The sequence below is a fragment of the Ursus arctos genome, unplaced genomic scaffold (assembly GCF_023065955.2).
Source record: "Ursus arctos isolate Adak ecotype North America unplaced genomic scaffold, UrsArc2.0 scaffold_19, whole genome shotgun sequence".
NCBI lineage: Eukaryota > Metazoa > Chordata > Mammalia > Carnivora > Ursidae > Ursus > Ursus arctos.
Window position 1 is genome coordinate 5,667,533 of NW_026622863.1, and position 19,448 is coordinate 5,686,980.

At 34.1% G+C, this 19,448-nt stretch overlaps 1 protein-coding gene across 8 annotated transcripts in view; it reads right to left on the reverse strand.

Annotated features, from left to right (window-relative positions):
- CUNH16orf87 (chromosome unknown C16orf87 homolog) overlaps positions 1 to 19,448 on the reverse strand; it is a 36,999-nt gene that overhangs the window by 2,971 nt on the left and 14,580 nt on the right. For 3 of the 8 annotated variants that reach the window (XR_006408995.3, XR_008960224.1, XR_008960222.1), the window contains exons 3-5: positions 12,580 to 12,762; positions 6,380 to 6,729; positions 5,464 to 5,527 (exon numbers count right to left, since the gene is read on the reverse strand). Coding sequence is in view for 2 of the 8 variants with exons in the window: in XM_026494693.4 (XP_026350478.1) it covers positions 6,611 to 6,729; positions 12,580 to 12,762 (302 nt within the window). In the remaining 6 variants the exon portion in view is untranslated. Of the gene's footprint in view, positions 1 to 5,179; positions 6,730 to 12,579; positions 12,763 to 19,448 lie in introns of those variants that run through there. The other 5 variants (XR_008960225.1, XR_008960223.1, XM_026494693.4 and 2 more) reach the window with 4 other exon arrangements.

The following is a 19,448-nucleotide window of genomic DNA, read 5'->3' on the forward strand; positions in this document are numbered from 1 at the left end:
TGGATGAATTCAGAATGGAGATAAAAGGGAAGTCAGTGAACTTGAGACAGATCAGTAGAAACCATCCAATCTGAACAGAGGGGTAAAAAAAAAAAAAAAAAAAGAAAAAATGAGGAGAGGCCCTGGGATCTGTGAGATGATATTAAAAAGTCCAACTCCACTGGAGTCTCAGAGAGGAGAAAAGAGGTGGAAGAACAAAAAAATCAGAACTGAAAATTTTATGTCATTGTTGAAAGACTAATACTTACACATTCAAGAAGCTCAGAAAACCCCAAACAGGAAAAATTCAAAGAATGCCACACCCAGACATACCATAATCAAACTGAAAAAGGACAAAGACTCCTGAAAACAGCCAGAGAAAAATAATGTTTCACAGAGATGAAAAATTATTTGAATGGCTGTCTATTTCTCATCAGAAGTCATGGAGACCAGAAGGATGTGGTGGAATTTTTAATGTGCTGTAAGAAAAGAACTGTCAGCCTAGAATTTTATATCCTCCAAAAATACCTTTCATGAATTAAAGTAAAATAAAGACATTCTCATATGAAGGTAAACTATGAGAGTTCATCATCAGCAGATCAGCGCTAAAAGTAGTTTTCCAGGTGTAAAGGATATACCAATGGAAACTTAGAACATCAGAAATTAAGAAAGAGCAACAGAAATATGACAAATATCCAGGTATATGCAATGGATTGTTCTCTTGAGTTCTTAAAAATATGTACAATAGTTGTAAACAAAATATACAACCCTATCCAATGAGTTTTATAACTTATAAGACAACTATAACAGAAAAAAGAAAGGATAAAAGAATATAAATGATGATAAGATACCTACATTCCACTTGAATTGGTAAAATACTGATTTTAAGTAAACTATAAAAGTTTGTTTAGGGTAATCCCTAAGAAAAGTAAAAAACTATACAGATATAGTAAAAAATCACGATAGATAAAACACTAAAAAATGTTCAGGAAATCCAAAAGAGGCCAGAAAAAGGGAAATGGGAAAATATAAAAGAGAAATCATATGGAAAATGAATAATAAAATAGCAGACATAATCCAACATATACATACAGATAGTCTAAATAAACCAAGTAAAATATCGAGATTATCAGAAAAATTAAAGCATGAATTATTACATGCTCTCCACAAGAAATTCACTTCAAATATAATGACAAAGGTAGGTTAAAAGTAAAATGATGGATAGGACGCTGGGTGGCTCAGTCAGTTAAGTGGCTGCCTTCAGCTCAGGTCATGGTCCCAGGATGTGGGATCTGTCCTTCGTCAGGCTCCCTGCTCAGCACAGAGTCTGTTTCTCCCTCTTCCTCTGTGTCTCCCCCTGCTCGTAGTCTCTCTTAATCAAATAAATAAATAAAATCTTTTAAAAAAAATAAAATAAAATGATGGAAAAGACTTACCATACAAACACTAATCAAAAGACAATAATCTTAGATATTTAAGTACCAAACAACAGAGCTTCAAAAACTAACAGAATTAAAAGGAGAAATAGATCCATTATTATAGTTGGAGATTTTAACACTCTTCTTTCAGTAACGACAGTGGTAGAAAATCAGCAAGGAGGGCACCTGGGTGGCTCAGTTGGTTAGGCGACTGCGTTCAGCTCAGGTCATGATCCTGGAGTCCCAGGATCAAGTCCCGTATTGGGCTCCCTGCTGAGCAGGGAGCCTGCTTCTCCCTCTGACCCTACCCACTCTCATGCTCTCTCATTCTCTCTCAAATACATAAAATCTTTAAAAAAAAAAATCAGCAAGGATACAGAACTGAACATTAGGAGAATCCACACTCTTTTCAAGTGCACACGGAATACTTACCAAAACAGACCATATCTTAAGTCCTAACAAACTAACAATTTTTAAAAGAAATGAAATTGTATAAAATATGTTCTCTGATGATAATGAATTTAAACTGAAAATCAACAACAGAAAAATAACTAGAAAAGCCTCCAAATGTTTGGAAATTGAAGAAACATCAAGGAATATTGGAAAATATTCTGAACTGAACAAGAATAAAAATATAACACAACAAAATTTGTGTGACAAAGCAAATAGTGTTTAAAAGCACACTTACAGCATTAAATGCTTCTAAGTTTCCACCATAAGAAACCAGAAAAAGAGGTAAAAATAAACCCAAAGCAAGCAAAAGGGAAGAAATAATAAAAAGCATAAATTATTGAAACTTAAAAAGAGTAGCAACAGACTGTAAGCTGGTTCTTTAAAAAAAGAGCACAATTAATAAACTCTACACTGACAAAAAAAACCCAAATTATTAGTATCAAAAATGAAGGAAGAGGGGCGCCTGGGGTGGCTCAGTCAGTTGGGCATCTGCCTTCCACTCAGGTCATGATCCCAGCGTCTTGGGATCAAGCCCCGTGTTGGGCTCCCTGCTCAGCAGGGAGTCTGCTTCTCCCCTTCCCCTGCGCTCTTTCTCTTTCTCAAATAGTCTTAACAAAAAAAATGGAGGAAGAAATATCACTGACTCCCAAAACATAAAAAAAAAAATACAAGGAATTTTACACATTTGAATTCCATAACTTCAATGAAATTGACCAAAACTCATCCGAACAGAAATAGATAACTGAAATTATCCAATAACTACTAAATAAATGTAATTCTTAGTAAAATCCTTTTAAAATACACCTCTAGGCCTTGATGATTTCAATGCCAACTTCTACCAAACATTTAAAGAGTAACACTAAGTCTACACAATCTCTTCAAGAAAGCAGAAAAAGATGGACTACTTCCCAGTTCATTATATGAAACCAGTATCACCTAATTATAAAACCAGATAAAGACAATACAAAAACACTACAGTTTAAGATACCTTATGAACATAGACATAAAAATCCTCAATAAAATACTAATTCAAGTTGAATTCATCAGTATATAAAAATAATACAACACAACCAAGTTAAGGTTTATATCAGAAATGCAAGGCTGGCATCAATAATCAAAAATCAGTCAATGTAACCCACCATATTAACATTCGAAAGGAAAAAAAATCTTTTCAATTTATGTGAAAAAACCATCTGACAAAATTCGACAAATGTTCACAATAAAAACTCTCAGCAAATGAGAAGGGCTTTTCCTCAATTTAATAAGGGGTTTTCTACAACACAAAAACCTATAGTTAACATCATATTTAATGGCGTAAGACCGAGTATGTTTCTCCCACGACTGGACTCTGGACAAGGATCTTCCTCTTCTCATGATTCTTTTTCAGCACTGTACTGAGGTCCTTGCCAGCATAATAAGGGAAAGAAATAAAAAGCACACTGATAAAACATTAAGGGGAGGAGAGAGACACTCTGAAAAATAAGAGGATAAAAGATTCCTTAATAATTCAAAAGGAAAATTTTTGACTATGGTAAAAAGAATTATTCCAGTCCAGCCTGGAGTCTCTGTATGTCTCATACTTTTCATTCCAGAGAGTTTGCTTTGTATGTTAGGATACTCATTATTATAGTTGTAATCTTTGAGCAATGAACACTATTAATAAACTAAGTGGATTAAAACAGCATAAAAGAATAACTAGAAAAAGTAAAATAAGTGTGTACATGTGTGTGCATATATGTGTGTGTGTGTATCACCAAATGTAAAAACAAGCCTTATAATAACAGTAGTCAAAGATGAAAACAAAAAAACAACACAAAAAAATTTAAAATTCTATATAGAGCATATTTTTGTATGTAGAAGCAAACGGATTTGATTAATACTTTTTTTTAAAAGATTTTATTTATTCATTTGTGAGAAAGAGAGCGAGAGAGAGAAAGCATGAGGTGAGGAGGGTCAGAGGGAGAAGCAGACTCCCCACTGAGCAGGGAGCCTGAAGAGGGACTCAATCCTGGGACTCCAGGATCATGACCTGAGCGGAAGTCAACCAACTGAGCCACCCAGGTGCCCCATCAATACTTTCATATGAAGCATGCAAAGAGCTTAAATTTCAGTTGAAAGTAAAAATTACATGTATTACTAAGACATTTGTATAGTCAGAATTAGAGAATCAAATGCAATTCCCAGGGTTTAGAAAGTCAAACACTTTTCAGTTTGAATTCTTATCTCAGAGAAAACACATGCTACTTTTAGGAAACACTACAAATGTCACAACATACTGAGCATTATTTTTTAAACTACTTTTGAAATTTCAAGAAGTGTCAATTTACTCTGGCTAAATTTTTAAGTCATTTGTAAATTTTAAATTTTATGTTATCATAATATAAATTGTCTCAAGATGTTTATTTCCACTGATTGCTACAGAAAAAAATAATTTGCAATATTTTCTTACTTTTAAATATCTTACATTGAACATAACCTAAGGCTTCTCTGCCCATAAAAACTTAAGAAATGGTCAGGTTTAAAAAAACAAAATCAAGTCTCAAAAACTTAAGTGCCTCCCCCAAAACATTTTGGAATACAGTGGGATTGGGTGGGGAGGTAAACATACAAATTTGTACAGTTTAGCCTAACAACTCCCTAATACCTCTTATTTAATCTTGTTCACATTTAAGAATGAACAGATCTTCAACAGACCTAATCTAATTATGGAATCATTTTAGGGCATTCTGAATAATCATATCACTTATAAGTATTAAAGCAGAACAAACTTTGGATTATGTAACTAAATTATTAAAATTATGCTCTTAGGACATCTGCTGGTAAGAGAGGTTTCTTCAACACCAATGAATGACAAATAATATGTTCCAAGACCATTACAACATTCTTAGACAAATTCAGCTTTATAATGAGATAGCTTATAAAAAAATCGGAAAACAGAATTTTTAGAGAGATTTCCTGAATAGGCTACATCACAAATAGGGGAAGCCTAATTTGCCCCTCTGCCAAAGAACTTTTTAAATAAGCCAATGATTTAACATCATGAGCATCTGAAATAAATTACTTCTTTACACGGTAAGTTCCAGCCTAGACAGCAGTCTCCTTCCTTATTGTACTCATGACTATTCTAACATGTACTTCCTCTAAGGGTCTTCAGCTTTAAATGGATAGACTCTGACATCAATAATTCTTAATAGAGATGCCTACTTCCTAAGCTGTTCTTCCTTTTTCTGAGGACATACTCAAAAGCATTTTTAGATATTAACTACTTTTACATTTTCTTGTCAAAATGAAAATAGCTTTATATTTCAAAGATAAAAATCACATCAGCATGCTTGGGAATAAACTTTATTACTAGGGCTTTAAAATGCATACAAGATCATTGTAGTAGTACCTACAGTAAATACAAGGATTGCGGGGAAAGGAATTCTTAGAAAAATTCTACTTCCTCCCTAGAGTACCTCTTAAGCTCCCTCTGCTGGCTACCATTTAAATAAAGTAGGAAAAAATGTGAATCTTCTTTTGAGAGGTGATGAGAGAGGCAGGATGAAGCCGACAATGCAACTATTGAAACTCAAAGGGAAATCTCTTAAGGCTAAATCTAACTGATGAGTACCTTCTCTAATAAGGCTTCTAGACTTCCAAACAGATTCAGCCACTGGGGTGGGGGTGGGGGGTACCTGAAATAAGGGAAGTTACTGTCAAGTTTGAATATTAAATTGAGATGCAAAAATGCAAAGCATTTAGTATAAATCAACCATAAACAGTTATCATTTATTACTGGAAAAATTAAAAATTTAAGTATATTTCACAAACTTCATAGAACAAAAACTTATACCACACTATTAATCTATTAGTTTCAATATTAAGGTTTATTTTTTTTTCCAGAGTGAGATTAAGTAACAATTTAAATAATTATCAGGATGTATAAATGAACATCCATTCAGATAAAACATTACTGCTTAAAAGTGGCTATCTAAGAAATATTTTGTATGTAATAAATATATTTTACGTTTAGGTTAACAGGCACCATCTTGAGAGCAGAAAAGGTATTTTTAACCAATAAATAAATTACATTCAAGAAAACAAGATGTTTATATCTGAAGTATGATATATCCTTAAACGTTTTTCTTCATATAGCACCCAAACTCCCCAAATGTCTAGAAAGTATCTCCCAAAATATAACTCATACCTTAAGTCATAAAAATAAAGGCCAAGAAAAAATCAATTTAAGACAAAATGTACAGTTTATATTCTTAATTCCCCATTCAATAAAATATCAACTGCCAATTTATTAAAAGTAAATGAACTGTATATATGCAATCTGTTAGTGCTGAAAATCTGAAATATAATATTTTTAAAAGTCACTCTTTCTCAAAGTACTTAAAATATTGCATCTCTGGTGGCAAACCTGAAAACTATCAAGCATTTTATTTCCCTAGTTTTCATTTTTCCACTCCCACCTCTACCCCTTTATCCTTTAACAGCCATCCATTGTTTTTTATTTTTTTGTTTTTGGTAAATATACTTACTTATATCCCAAACACAAAACACTGACAATACTCCTTGGTAAACAAGGAAATCCCAGAACAGTCCAAGCCTACAGCTTTGCTCCCAAAGTGTGGCACAGGCTAAATGACAGGGAAAAAAAACAATCAATGGCCCTTATTGATACAGTCAGAATGCTCCTGAGAGTCCACAACTGTTTGAGAATTTGCTGATGTAATCCTGAAGACAGTTTCAACATATTTTGCAGACAAATATCAGAGAATAAGTCTTTGATTGATAATTTTTCTATTTATTTCTGCCAAGGCGACTGAAAACACGAAAGCTTTTTCATCAGAGAGGTTAGCATAGATGTCAATTTCCTTTTCCTGTTTCTCTGTTAAAAGAAAAAGAGAAAGCTTAATGTAAATGTAGTAATTAAAAAATACTTGAGGCTTTCAAGTATTTCTTTAGATGACAACATAAATATACATAATACTAACAACATATGTTAAATGTTATATAGTATCATGCTACTAAACAAATTTTTTAAAAATTATACAAAGGAGTTACTGAAATGCCATGAACTAAATGGAAACTGTATATATATATATTTCTATACACACTGTCTATAATATCTACATCATTTCTGTAAAAATCTCAAATATTTCTTTCTCTTCAATTAGGATGAGCTCACTCCCAATCAAAATGAATTTTCTCACCCTAAAGATGGTCCTTTCTGAACACTAACAGTCACTTTATGAATATAGTAACTTCTTTACCTTGACCCTGCTATAGAAAATAAGAATGACCAACATTTAATTGTTTTTCTACCTCCTGATTACAAATGCAATCCAAGTTCATAGAAAACTGAAAAGTACAGAAAAACAGAAAATAAAAACCACCTATATTATCTCAGAGCCAGCTAAAATCACAATAAGTATCTTTGTGTACATTCTGCCAACTTCTTTTTTCAGGCTCTTCTATGATTGTACTTTTGTCTGTTTTTTTGTTTTGTTTTGACTTTTTAATCAAAGTTAAATATATAGAGTCAAATCGTTTTTATTCAACTTGCTACAAAATACAGAAGTCCTCCTTCTCCCATGCACACTTCCCACACTCCAAGTGAAACTACTTTTTTTCAGTTGTTTTTTTTAATTTTTACCTCTCTAAGCAACGTTTTTATGTAATGCTACTTCTTGGTTTTAGGCACTATTAATTGACCTTCCACCATGAAAAGTTAGTATTTTATTGTTTTCCATATCTTAAGCCCCATACTCTCCCCATCCCATCTTCCCATTACAGTTACATCACAATTTTGGTGAGATCAATATTCAGTGTTTACATTATTCTTGTGACTATATAAATGATTTCAGTTTTCCTGCACATTTTTTCCTGAAGAGATTCTTTTTCCATCTGCTTAGTTTTCATTACTAATGAGTTGTATAGATCTTTCAGAACATTTACACATACTAGGTATTATATCAATTTTATCTTCTTGAGTAAGTCTCTCCAAGTCTTCTGCTCCATTCTGAAATGGTTGATTTCTAGACCTGCTACACAATTAATTATCATCAAGATCTCTCTCCAACATCATGCTGGATATAAACATCTTTCTCTTGAGTTGGACCCTGTGTCCTGAATCCCAGGACACTTTTTTGTTTTACTTCTTCCTTTTGATGCCAGGTATCTTGTAGTAGCTTCCTGAGAAAGGGAGTACAGGTAGCAAATTTTTTGAGACCCTGAATGTTAGAAAGTGTCGTTAGTCTACCTTCATGCTAATTCATAGTATAGTTGACTAAAGACTCGTAGACTTCCTGAGTAGTATGAAGGCAAAACATCGTCTTTCAATTAATGGTGCCACTGTTTTAAAAAGAGCCAATACTGTTTTTTATAGTTATTTAAAACGTTGTTGCTAAATTTACATACAGTGAAATACACAGATCTTGACGTACAATTGGATGAGTTCTGACAAAATATACATCTATGTAACCCACACCACAATCAAGATACAGGAAATTCCTCATGCTCCTTTCCAGTCAATGCCTCCCCACCTCACCAGCAACTACTGTTCTGATTCTATCACCACAGATTCATTTGCCTGTTCTTGGACTTCATATAAATGGCATCCATCACCTGGCATGAACTGTTTTGTGTCTAGCTTCTTTCATTCAACATGTTTTTAAAATTCAATGATGCTGTCTGTTCATATATGAGTAGTTTGTTCCTTGCTGGGTAGTATCCCACTGTATTAATTCCAAACATTACTTTCTTTTCTCACTTTTTTCCCTGGGCACTTGAAGGAGTTTCTCTTTAACCAAAGACATAGGATTTATGATGATATGCTTCGGCATAATCTACTTTTAACCATCTACTGGTCTGGGAATTTGGTGGGCAATTTCAATGTGGAAACTCTATGTCCTTCAGGTTTGGAAAAATCTCTTGAATTATTTCATCGATGACTTCCTTCTCCTCCATCTTCTATGTTCTTTTTTGGAACATCAGTTATTTATAGATGTTGACCTCAAACTGGTCCTCTAAATTTCTTATCCATCCCATTCTATTTTTTTCATCTCTTCCTTCTTTCTTCCTTCCTTCCTTTCTCTCTGTCTCCTTCTTTTTAGAGAGAGAGAGGGAGAGAGAGAATCCTAAGCAGGCTTCCCACGCTCAGCACAGAGCCTGACATGGGGCTCGATCTCACAACCCTGAGATAGTCACCTGAACTGAAATCAAGAGTTGGACGCTTAACCGACTGAGCCATCCAGGCGCCCCTTTCATCTCTTTTTCTATTTCTCTACATTTTGGTACAATTCTTTAATTCTGTCAATAAACCTGTTAAAAGTTTTTCATTTCTGCAATCTTTATACACACAAATATTTTTTTAGATTTGTATTTTGAAGTTCATTTTCTAGGTACTTTTTTGACACCAGGTTTTCCATTTAAATATCATCTTATTCTTATTTCATGACTACAATATCATGCTAAAAACATTAACAATAGTTTTAATTTTTTCTTTCCTGCAAAAACCTGTTTTATCTAAGTTATTATTTTTTTTCCTATTGTTTGGTCTTAGCCTTTCATACAGATGCTTTCTTCTGTACATCTGAGTAATTCTTGATAATATGCTCATATTTAAGAATGGGATCCAAAAAAGCTGATTAACTCACACATATCTGTGGAGCTTGACTGTGACCACCAATTTAGGATGATCTGACTGGGCCATTTGTGAAATCCCTAATGAAAGCATCCTTATTTTAGGCCCTTTCTCTTGGGTTTTTCAGATTTCCTAGAGAAGATACTGCTCATCTCCTACCTCAAAGACCCAAGCTTGACCACAGAACTCAGTATTTACCATCTCCAATTTTCACATAATCTTCCTGATTTCAATAGAGTATCCCTGCCCTGAATGACACCTGGTGTTCTCTAAATCAGGGACTCTGTTTTGTCTTATCTTTTTGAAAGGGTAAATTTGGAAGGAGGGGGAAATGAGGTAAACAGCCCTAGCAGGCCATTAAAAAACAGACTTCCAAACAATCTCATTTTTAGCCTCACCTTCATCTTTACGCTTCCAGACATAACTGATATGCACAAATTCCTGACCTTAAGGCAGTTGTGTAATAAAAATCAGTTTATTAGTTTTCCCAAAGGGGCTAACAATTTAGGTCCCATGGGTCTACTAAAGCAATTATCACTTTCTAGAATTCTGCTGCTTTTCCCATTCCTTGTTCTTGTGGAATTTGGTCCTTAAAAAAAAAAAATCCCTTTACTATAATATTACCAGGATTTGAGGATGATGGAGAGCTTCGTGTAGTTACTCAATATACCAGCTTTAATTTGAACTGTACATAAATCTTGTATGTTCATTAATAAGATATTCAGAACTGTCCATTTTAATCTAAATGTCACTCCTACCTTACTAATATTCAAAATAATCATACTCCCCTCATATAAAATGAAAACTTATCTTAAACCAACCAAGATTTTAAGTTTAATGGTTTGTTTTTATGACCCTATAAAGATATTTTGCTATCTAGGTATTAAACAAGCTTTCCTTTTCCATTGTTTCTTCTTCCTATTCTTTTTCAAAATATAGAAAACAAAGTCGATTAAAAGTGTTTTTTATACACCAACTGTCCTTATTAAAGGTAAAGCTTGCTTCAAAGTTTTCAAGTACCCTATGAGCAAGGAATCAATAAAAACTGAATTAAAGTAAATAGCTACTTAATACTAAGAAGCACATGAAAGAAGTCTATTCTAAAATACATAGAGATTTCAAAAGTTCATATTTCTTATCCGGATTATATTTAGAGAACATGGTCTGCCTCAAGGGTTGGTAAAATACAGCCCAGGGTCAAATCTGGCCTGCCACCTGTTTTTATAAAGTCTTCCTGGAACACAGCCATGCCCATTCATTTACATATTGTCTATGGCTGCTCTCCAGCTACAATGACAGGGCAGAGTAGCAGCAACAGAAGGCTATATGGCCCACAAAGCCTAAAATATTTATTATCTGGCTCTTTACAAAAAAAAGTTTGCTGACCTCTTCCCCACCCTCCCCCATGGCCTACATGAAAAGATTCCAGTTTACTCTACAAAAATTGCTTTGAGCATCTTCCTGTTTGTATTAAAAATAAATCAAAAGCATATCTTACTCTAGAAATAGCTTAAAACTTTTCTATTAATAAGCTCAAAATATCTGAAAAAAATTGATAGCTAACTATTTTCTCAAGTTAACATGAATAAAACTTCAGACCTGCACATACAGATTCCTAGCACAACTATCTAGATTTCATTTCCCCAACTAAAAGACTGTCATTATCTCTTTTCTCATCTCCTCTCACTCACCAACAGAAGCATTCCTTCTCCATTCTTTGGGTTACATTCCCTTTACTTCAACTGAAAAGAATGTTCTGTTTTCTGGGCCAAGCAGTATTTCTCTGCTTGGTTTTGTTTTGTTTTAATTTTTCTGTTGATTTTTGTTTGCCTAGTTTCCGTTCTGAAACAGTTTTAAGCATAGATTTTCTGATCATCCCATGTTAAAAAACATTCAAATTTAGAAAATAATTCAAACTCTCTGGAAGAGCAGCATAAGAGAAGAAAAAAGAAAATGGAGTAAAATTACCCAAGGAATTAAGGAGTATCTAAGTATTCTTCAAAAAATACAAATATGATATAAGCCTTATTCCTTTAGCCATACAACACTAAGAAACCATTAACTCTGAAAAAGCTAAGGACAGCTATACCAGTAAAGTTATTTTCCCTAACAGTCATAATTTTATTGAAATAAAAGCATACAAAGTAGAGAGAAATGGTAAACAGGTTAAAAAAAATTCTCAATGTCTAAAATAAGAGAAATTTACACTTATGCTTGAATATCTAAAACTGAATGCCTGAAAAAGCAAAGTATAACTCACCTACAAGATAAGAAATTATAAATGCGTTTCATTGAAGATGAAATTATTTTGATAGAGGTTTTTAAGTAATTATAAAGAGCAATCATCCCCCTTTTCCATTAATTACAGGCTTGAAAGTCTCAATTGCAAAAGATATTCATTCATGGCCATACAGGGGTTCATCATCCTAGTCTAGTCTCTCTACTCTTGTGTCATCTTTGAAATTTTCCAGATAAAAGGTTTTTTAGAAGATGTATAAAAAGAGAAGCTGAAGTTTTAGTTAACCGTTAAAATCAAGTTACTGGCAGACATACTAGTTATCAGAAGAAAGGAGAAAATCTGTAAGGAGAAATATGAATATATTTTGGACCAAGAAGAATTTACCTAACTATCCAAAAGCTGCCTCAAAGTCCGCAGGACACACTGAGCAATTTAAAAATTCATACTGAAGAATACTTTCAATAGTAAATTTTAAAACTAGTAGTGTAACAGTTTGAAATAAGTCTAACAGAACTCAGATTTACCTTTAAAAACAAACAAATAATCATTTTTAACAGGCTTCTCTAGGTTGTCATATACAAATTATTATCTCTGAACTCTACTATCATCAGTTTATAACAAGGTGAATTTTACCTAATTTGAGCATTTAAACTTTTCAATAAGAATTAAATTCTGTGATTTTTTTTTTTTTAAACAAGTATCTACCCTGGAGGAAATGTTTTCAAACTAAAATATGAGTTGTGATTTTAAGTCCAGGAGCTCAATGCCTACCAAACACTTTCTTTACTACTGTCTAATTAAGATCTAGAAAAATTTAATACTTGAAAAACAAAACTGCTTGGATTTATTCATACCTCTTTCTTCCTCATGTTTTTTGGCAGATGCAGTTTTAGGTCTTCCTCTTCCTCGTCTGATATGATCTGAATGGCTGTTACTTCGAGACCTCTTTCTGTTTTCTAAATCCTTATTTACTGTAGAATTTATCTTCTCTCGCCTAACTCTCTCTGTTCGCCTCCTCTTGGCCTCATGCTTGTTTTCTGTATGGATGAATAAAAGTGATATATTTTAGGGCTTAGCAAGAACTGTTTGCCCAAGTTCTCATTGTCTTCTTTTTCTTTCTAAATAGCACTAGAGTTTGCTGCCTGGCATATTTTATAAAACTACAACCATAACATCTATGTTCCTCACACCCACACAGAAAAAAAAGAAATTCAACAGAATTCAGATCCACATTAACTCATGAGGTAGGAGGAATTGTAACAGAAGACCAGTTTCTTTATTTGGCACCTTTAATTTCAGCTCCTACATGTTCACACAATTTCACAGTGATCTTTCTGCCTTTTTCCTTCTCTCTGCTTCAAAGCTAAAAATGGTAAAGTATTAGAAAAGGAAAAAAAAATTCCATTCCTTTTTGCCCTCTACTCAAATTATAGACTGAAATATGTCAAATACAGAAGCAAAACTGACCTTAGCCATAATACATTAAGGTTACCAATAAAAAGCAAACAGAAAACATCCACAGAAAATATAAAAACGCTAGGGAAGTAATAAGTAGTTTTCACTTTAGCCACAGATGAGATCATTTCTGACATTCTCAGAGCATGCAGATCCCTAAATGGAATAGCAAAAGGGGAACTTTACTCAATATGGTGATTTAATTAATGCCAAGAAGCCATCCTTCTCACTCCACAAACAATTCAAAATGTTGGATAAGACAAACAACAAATTACAAACAAAAAACTTGCTTTAATACATACCTGAACTCAAAAGCAACAAAGAGAATTTCCCAAATACCTAAAACCACAACGGTAAAGGGCCAAAACAGACAAAATTCATATCCCAAGAAGGGAATGATTTAAAAGACTGTAATATAAGTATGCTTAATAGACCAGTGTAAGATTAAAAAAAAACAACTTTTTAAGTAAAACGGTAATGGTTATTTCCAAATACTGTACCCTTAGAGAATTAGTTAATTCTATTCTCAGACATACACCAGATGATGCAACAACACTTAATTATTCCAGATTGCAAGGAAGTTATCAAAGACAACGATGGCCTTGTTAAAGGACTCAAGGGCTAACTTGAAAAGGCTCCCACTGACCACTTTAGGACAATCTGAGCATCAGTACAAACAGTAACTGTAATAATAAATTGGAACATCAAATATACTTAAAACTATAAGTACACGACATTAAATTAAAAAAACACAAGCAAAAACTACTTAGCCACCGTAGGAAATGCTAAAGAACCAACTCCCTATTTTGAAAACTTAAATAGAATAGAAAGAATAAAGCATTTACCCTGCCTTTTCTATTCAAACTATACCACTCACTGGGTAACCAAAGGACAGATAAAGAGAAGTTCTAATTTAAGAATTACTGTGGCTAAAAAATAAAGAATGATAAAATCAAAGTGTCACCATTTTTTTAAAGATTTTATTTATTTGAGAGAGAGAACGAGAGAGCATGAGTTGGGGAGAGGGGCAGAGGGAGAGGAGGAAGTAGGCTCCCCACTGAGCAGGGAGCCAGACCTGGGGCTCAATCCCAGGACCCCAGGATCATGACCTGAGGCAAAGACAGATGCTTAACCAACTGAGCCACCCAGGCACCCCAAAGTATCACCATTTTCAAACAGAAATGAACTAAAGGATGTAAGTGCTAAATAGAAATAGCTGCTAACATTACAAAAACAGAGATAAGCAGACTTTATAGGTCACCTAGTCTTATCAAGAAAATCAGATCCCATCAAGCCTTTGAATCCAAATTATGATTCACAGGAAAAATAAAGTCACTGGAGGAATGTGTTATCCCACATGAAGACCCAATACCCAAATACCATATCCAGATGTAAATGTGATAGCTTCTTTAACATACAACTTACAAGGGAAAAAAAAAAAGAACGAAAGAAAACAATAGATAAAAGCTAAAAAAGACATTGCCCATATGTACTGTGTGGACCTTAAATATCTGTTTTTTAAAACTTTAAAATTTTAAAGTTTTTATGAGAAACCTGAAAATGTCAACACCACCAGCTGGGTATTTAATATTAAGGAATTATTGTTAATTTTAATTGCGCTTATATTTTTAAAGGTCTATCTTTTAGAAACATATAATGAAACATTTATAACAAATTATATGAGGTTTGCTTAAAAATAATATGCAAGGGAAGGAGTAAACATGGGTATGAATGGGGCCAGGGTGGCCATTTTCTTTCTGCTCTTGTGTAGCTTAGAACTTCTTAAAAAAAAAAAAAAAAAGTTGAAATAGTGATAGGTAAAGCTTTTCATAGTATGCCTTTTAAAGTTCAACAATGAATTTAGGTTTGTTCCTCCAGCTACCCACCCATCTCTGCAAACTTCTCAAAAAAGAGCTATCTGTACTTTCTGCCTTCAGTTTCTCACCTCCCACTCACTAATCAATCCACTCCAATACAGATGCCCACTCAATGAAACCGATCATCAAGAAGGACAAAAATCTGTTACCAAATCTAACAGCACCTCTCTTTAATCATCTTAATACCCTCTCTCAAAAAATTCAACCAAGATGACTACTCTTTTCCTTAAATTATTCTTCACTTGATTTTCAGGTTTCCAGGTTTCCCATCTCACCAGCCATTTCTCTTTGCCTCCTTTTGCTGTCTTCTCCCCAAGGTCCTTTCTCATCTTTAATATTAAAGCTGTAGGACTCTGACCTGAGCCCTATTCTCTTACTTACATTCTGTCGAGATAATCCATAGATCCAAACCTCACACTCTATTATTTATGGTGGTTCCAAAATTTATACTTTCAACTCTGTACTCTTCCCAAAGTTTCACTCTACCCGACAGCTTCACTCTAATAATATCTTACAAGCGTTTCAAAATGTATCAAAAAATCACTCTTGCTTTTCCCTCCTCCAAAGCTTCATTATATTAGTAAACAGCACCATCCAGTTGCAAAAGCCAAATAATTTGTAGTTATCTGTAACTCAGCCTACTGCTTCTTATATCACCACAAATGTCCACAGGTACTCCTTGCAAAATATATCCACAATTTCTTCAGCTCTCTACCTCTGTGGGCAACATCCAAACCAAATACGTTTCCTACATACTGCCAAAATTATCTTTAAAAAATTCAAACTGTATAGCTCCCCTTCTAAAATCTTTCATTAGCTTTTCATTGTATTTAAAAATAAAGTCAAATTTCCTTACCAAAGACTACAACTGTCTGTAAGACCTGACATTTGCCTCTCTCTCCAATATTCTCTCATACTGAAACACTTTGTTCAGTATACTCCAGACATGCCTTCCTTTTAATAAAAGTTCTTTCCTCCCCTTAAGTGTCTGCATTTGCTAATGCTTCTGCCTAGAGCTCTCATTCCAAAACTTTTAATGAGACCACTTATTTACTTCAGATGTTGATTTATAGGTTACCCCACCTTGAGTCTTACAGCCCAAATTACTTTTTATAATCTAATACTATAATCTGTTATTTACTTATATGCTCAATCCCCCATTAGAATATAAACTCCATGAAAGCTGGGATGCGTTTATCTGTCTCATTCACAGATTCTAGAATATTATCTACACATATTAAGTAGTGCTAAATAAATAAAATCAGACTGAGCACATGCATCTACCTCCCCCTTCCTGGAAAATCCCACTGAAAAGAGAATAAACATGGGTAAAAAAGGTAAAGAGAAAAAGGAAAATAGATCTGTACTGATGGAAACAAGGAAAGGATGCTATCAATCACCCAAAATTACAGAATTTTAGCAAACCAACAAGCTCAACAGATTCTAATTAAGAAACCAGAATAGGGGGCACCCAGGTGGCTCAGTCAGTGAAGGCTCCAACTCTTGATTTTGACTAACATCATGGTCTCCGGGTTGTGGGACTAAGCCCAGTGTCAGGCTCCATACTCAGTGGGAAGACTGCTTGAGATTCTCTCTCTCCCTCTGCCCCTCCCCATGCTCATGCTCTCTCTCTAAAATAAATAAATAAATCTTTAAAAAAAAAAAAGAAAAGAAAAGAAACCAGAATAGAAGACACTACAATCCAAAATAGAAACAAAAGATGGCTCCTATAGAAGGGAGAGCTGTTCTGTCCCCTCCCAGGACAGAACAAAAGTACAATAAGGGAGAGCAGGCCACAGAGTGATCATCAGAATACCTACAGGACTACTGCAGAGCAAATGACATCAGGAAGTAAAGCTCTCAGGAACCAAGCAATGTTCAAAGGAACTATGAACCTCTAAAACACAGAAGACACAAACAAACAAATGGCAACTCCTCATAAAAATGAAATAATGTAAGGAATTTCACATTCTCTCCCAGGATGAAGCTTTCCTTATTTTGGCCATCATGGAATTCCACAGTGTCTCCCAGTTCATGTAATTTACATCCAAAAGCCTGCCAATAAGCTCCTCCCAAGTGTACACTAAAGAGATCTATGGTCAAAACAGACCTTTAAAACAGTGTAGAATAGTCATGCAAGTTATCTACACTGATAAATCAAATCCTTCATTTATGAATATCAATAGGCAATTAAGGATTACCAGCAATTTAAGGAAAATAAGAAGTGTAATAGAGAAGGAACAAGTTAAAACAGGAGGAACAAAGGTAGTTCAAGAAACATGAAAAAAATAGGGGTGCCCGGGTGGCTCAGTCAGCTGAGTGTCCTGTCCAACACTTGGTTTCAGCTTGGGTTATGATCTCAGGGTCGTGGAATCCAGCCCCACACTGGGCTCCATGCTCAGTGTGGAGTCTGCTTGTCTGTCTCCCTCTGTTCCTCCCTTGCCCTCTCTCTCTCAAATAAATAAATAAATCTTAAAAAAAAAAGAAAAAGAAAAGATAATCTTAAAACATTCTAATGCATACACCTTCAGAGAGATCTGATTGGACTTTATATCATTAAGAATAAGATTCTTTTGCAAAAATAGAAAGCTCAATCCTGAAATTCATATGGACTCTCAAGCAATCTGAAATAACCAAAAGAATCTCGAAAAATGTCAGAAGTCTCACACTTACTGATTTCAAAACTCACTACAAACTACAGTAATCAAAAAAGTGTGGTACTGCCATATGACAGATATACAGACCAAGAGAATAAAATAGAGAGCCCAGAAATAAATCCTTGAATATATGGTCAAATGATTTTCAAAAACAGCGCCAAGATGATTCAAGGGGAAAAAGATAATATTTTCAACAGTTGTACTGGAAAAACTGGATATCCACATATAAAAAAAAATGTAACTGGACCCTTATTTTATACCATCTGCAAAAATTAATTCAAAATGGACTGAATACCTAAATATTACAGCTAAAACTATAAAATGCTTAGAACAAAAAGAAGGGAAAAGCTTCATAACACTGGACTTGGCAATGATTTCTTGGATATGGCACTAAAAATACAGGCAACAAAAGAAAAAAGGGACAACTTGGATTTCAACAAAATTAAAAACTTTTGTGCATCAAAGGATAGTATCAACAGAGTAAAAAAAGGCAATTAATTCATGGAATGGGAGAAAATATTTGTAAACGTTTATCAGATAAGGGATTAATATCCAGAATAAAAAGTACTTTTACAACTCAATAACAACCCAATTCAAAAATGAGAAAAGAACTTGAATAGCTATTTATCCAAAGATGACAGGCAAATGAAAAGATGTTCAACATCACTAATCATTAGAGAAATGCAAATCAAAACCACAAGTTATCACTTCATACTGATCAGAATGGCTCTTACCAAAAGAACATAAAATAAGTGTTGACGAGGATGTGGAGAAATTGGAAACTCTGGGCACTGCTGCTAATCACTTAAAATGGTGCAGCTGCTGTGGAAAACGATATGGTATACCATATACATAGAAATGCCATAAGATCCAGCAATTCCACTTCTGGGTATATATACAAAAGAAATGAAAGCAGGAAATAGAACAGATATTTGAACAACCATGTTCATAGCTGCATTATTCACAACAGATAAAAGGTGAAAGCAACTCAAGTGTCCATCAATGCATGAATAAACTAAATGTGGTATATACATACAAGGAAATATTAGTCAGAAAGGAAATTCTGACACAAGCTACAACATGGATGAAGTCTAAAGACATTATGCTAAAGAAAACAAGTCAGACACAAAAAGATAAATGTAGTATGATTCCAAATAGGAAGTAGCTACACTAGTCAAATTCACAGGTACAGAAAGAAGAATAGTGGTTGCCTTGGGGAAGTGGGAAAGGGGAATGGAGAGTTATTGTTTAATGGGTATGGCATTTCAGTTTGGGAAGATGAAAATAGTCCTGGAGATTAACAGTGGTAATGCTTAAGTACACAATATGAATGTACTTAATGCCACTGAAGTGTACATTTAAAATGATTAAAATACAGGGTGCTCAGTCAGTTAAACATCTGCCTTCAGCTCAGGTTATGATCACAGGGTCCTGGCATCAAGTCCAGCATCTGGCTCCCTGCGCAGGAGGGAGTCTGCTTCTCCCTCTCCCTCTGCCCCTAACCCCTGCTCGTACACTCTCTCTCAAATAAATAAATAAAATCTTTAAAATTATTAAAATACTGATTTTATGTTATGTGTAATTTACCACAAAAATATGAAAAAAATAAGATTCAATAAAAAAAGAAGAAATTAGAAAACAAGATGAACTGCTCAAAATCAAAGTGCAAAAGACAAGCTAAATAATGGACACCTCTGAAAGACAGAATCATAGATCTGACAAAGGAAATCAGTG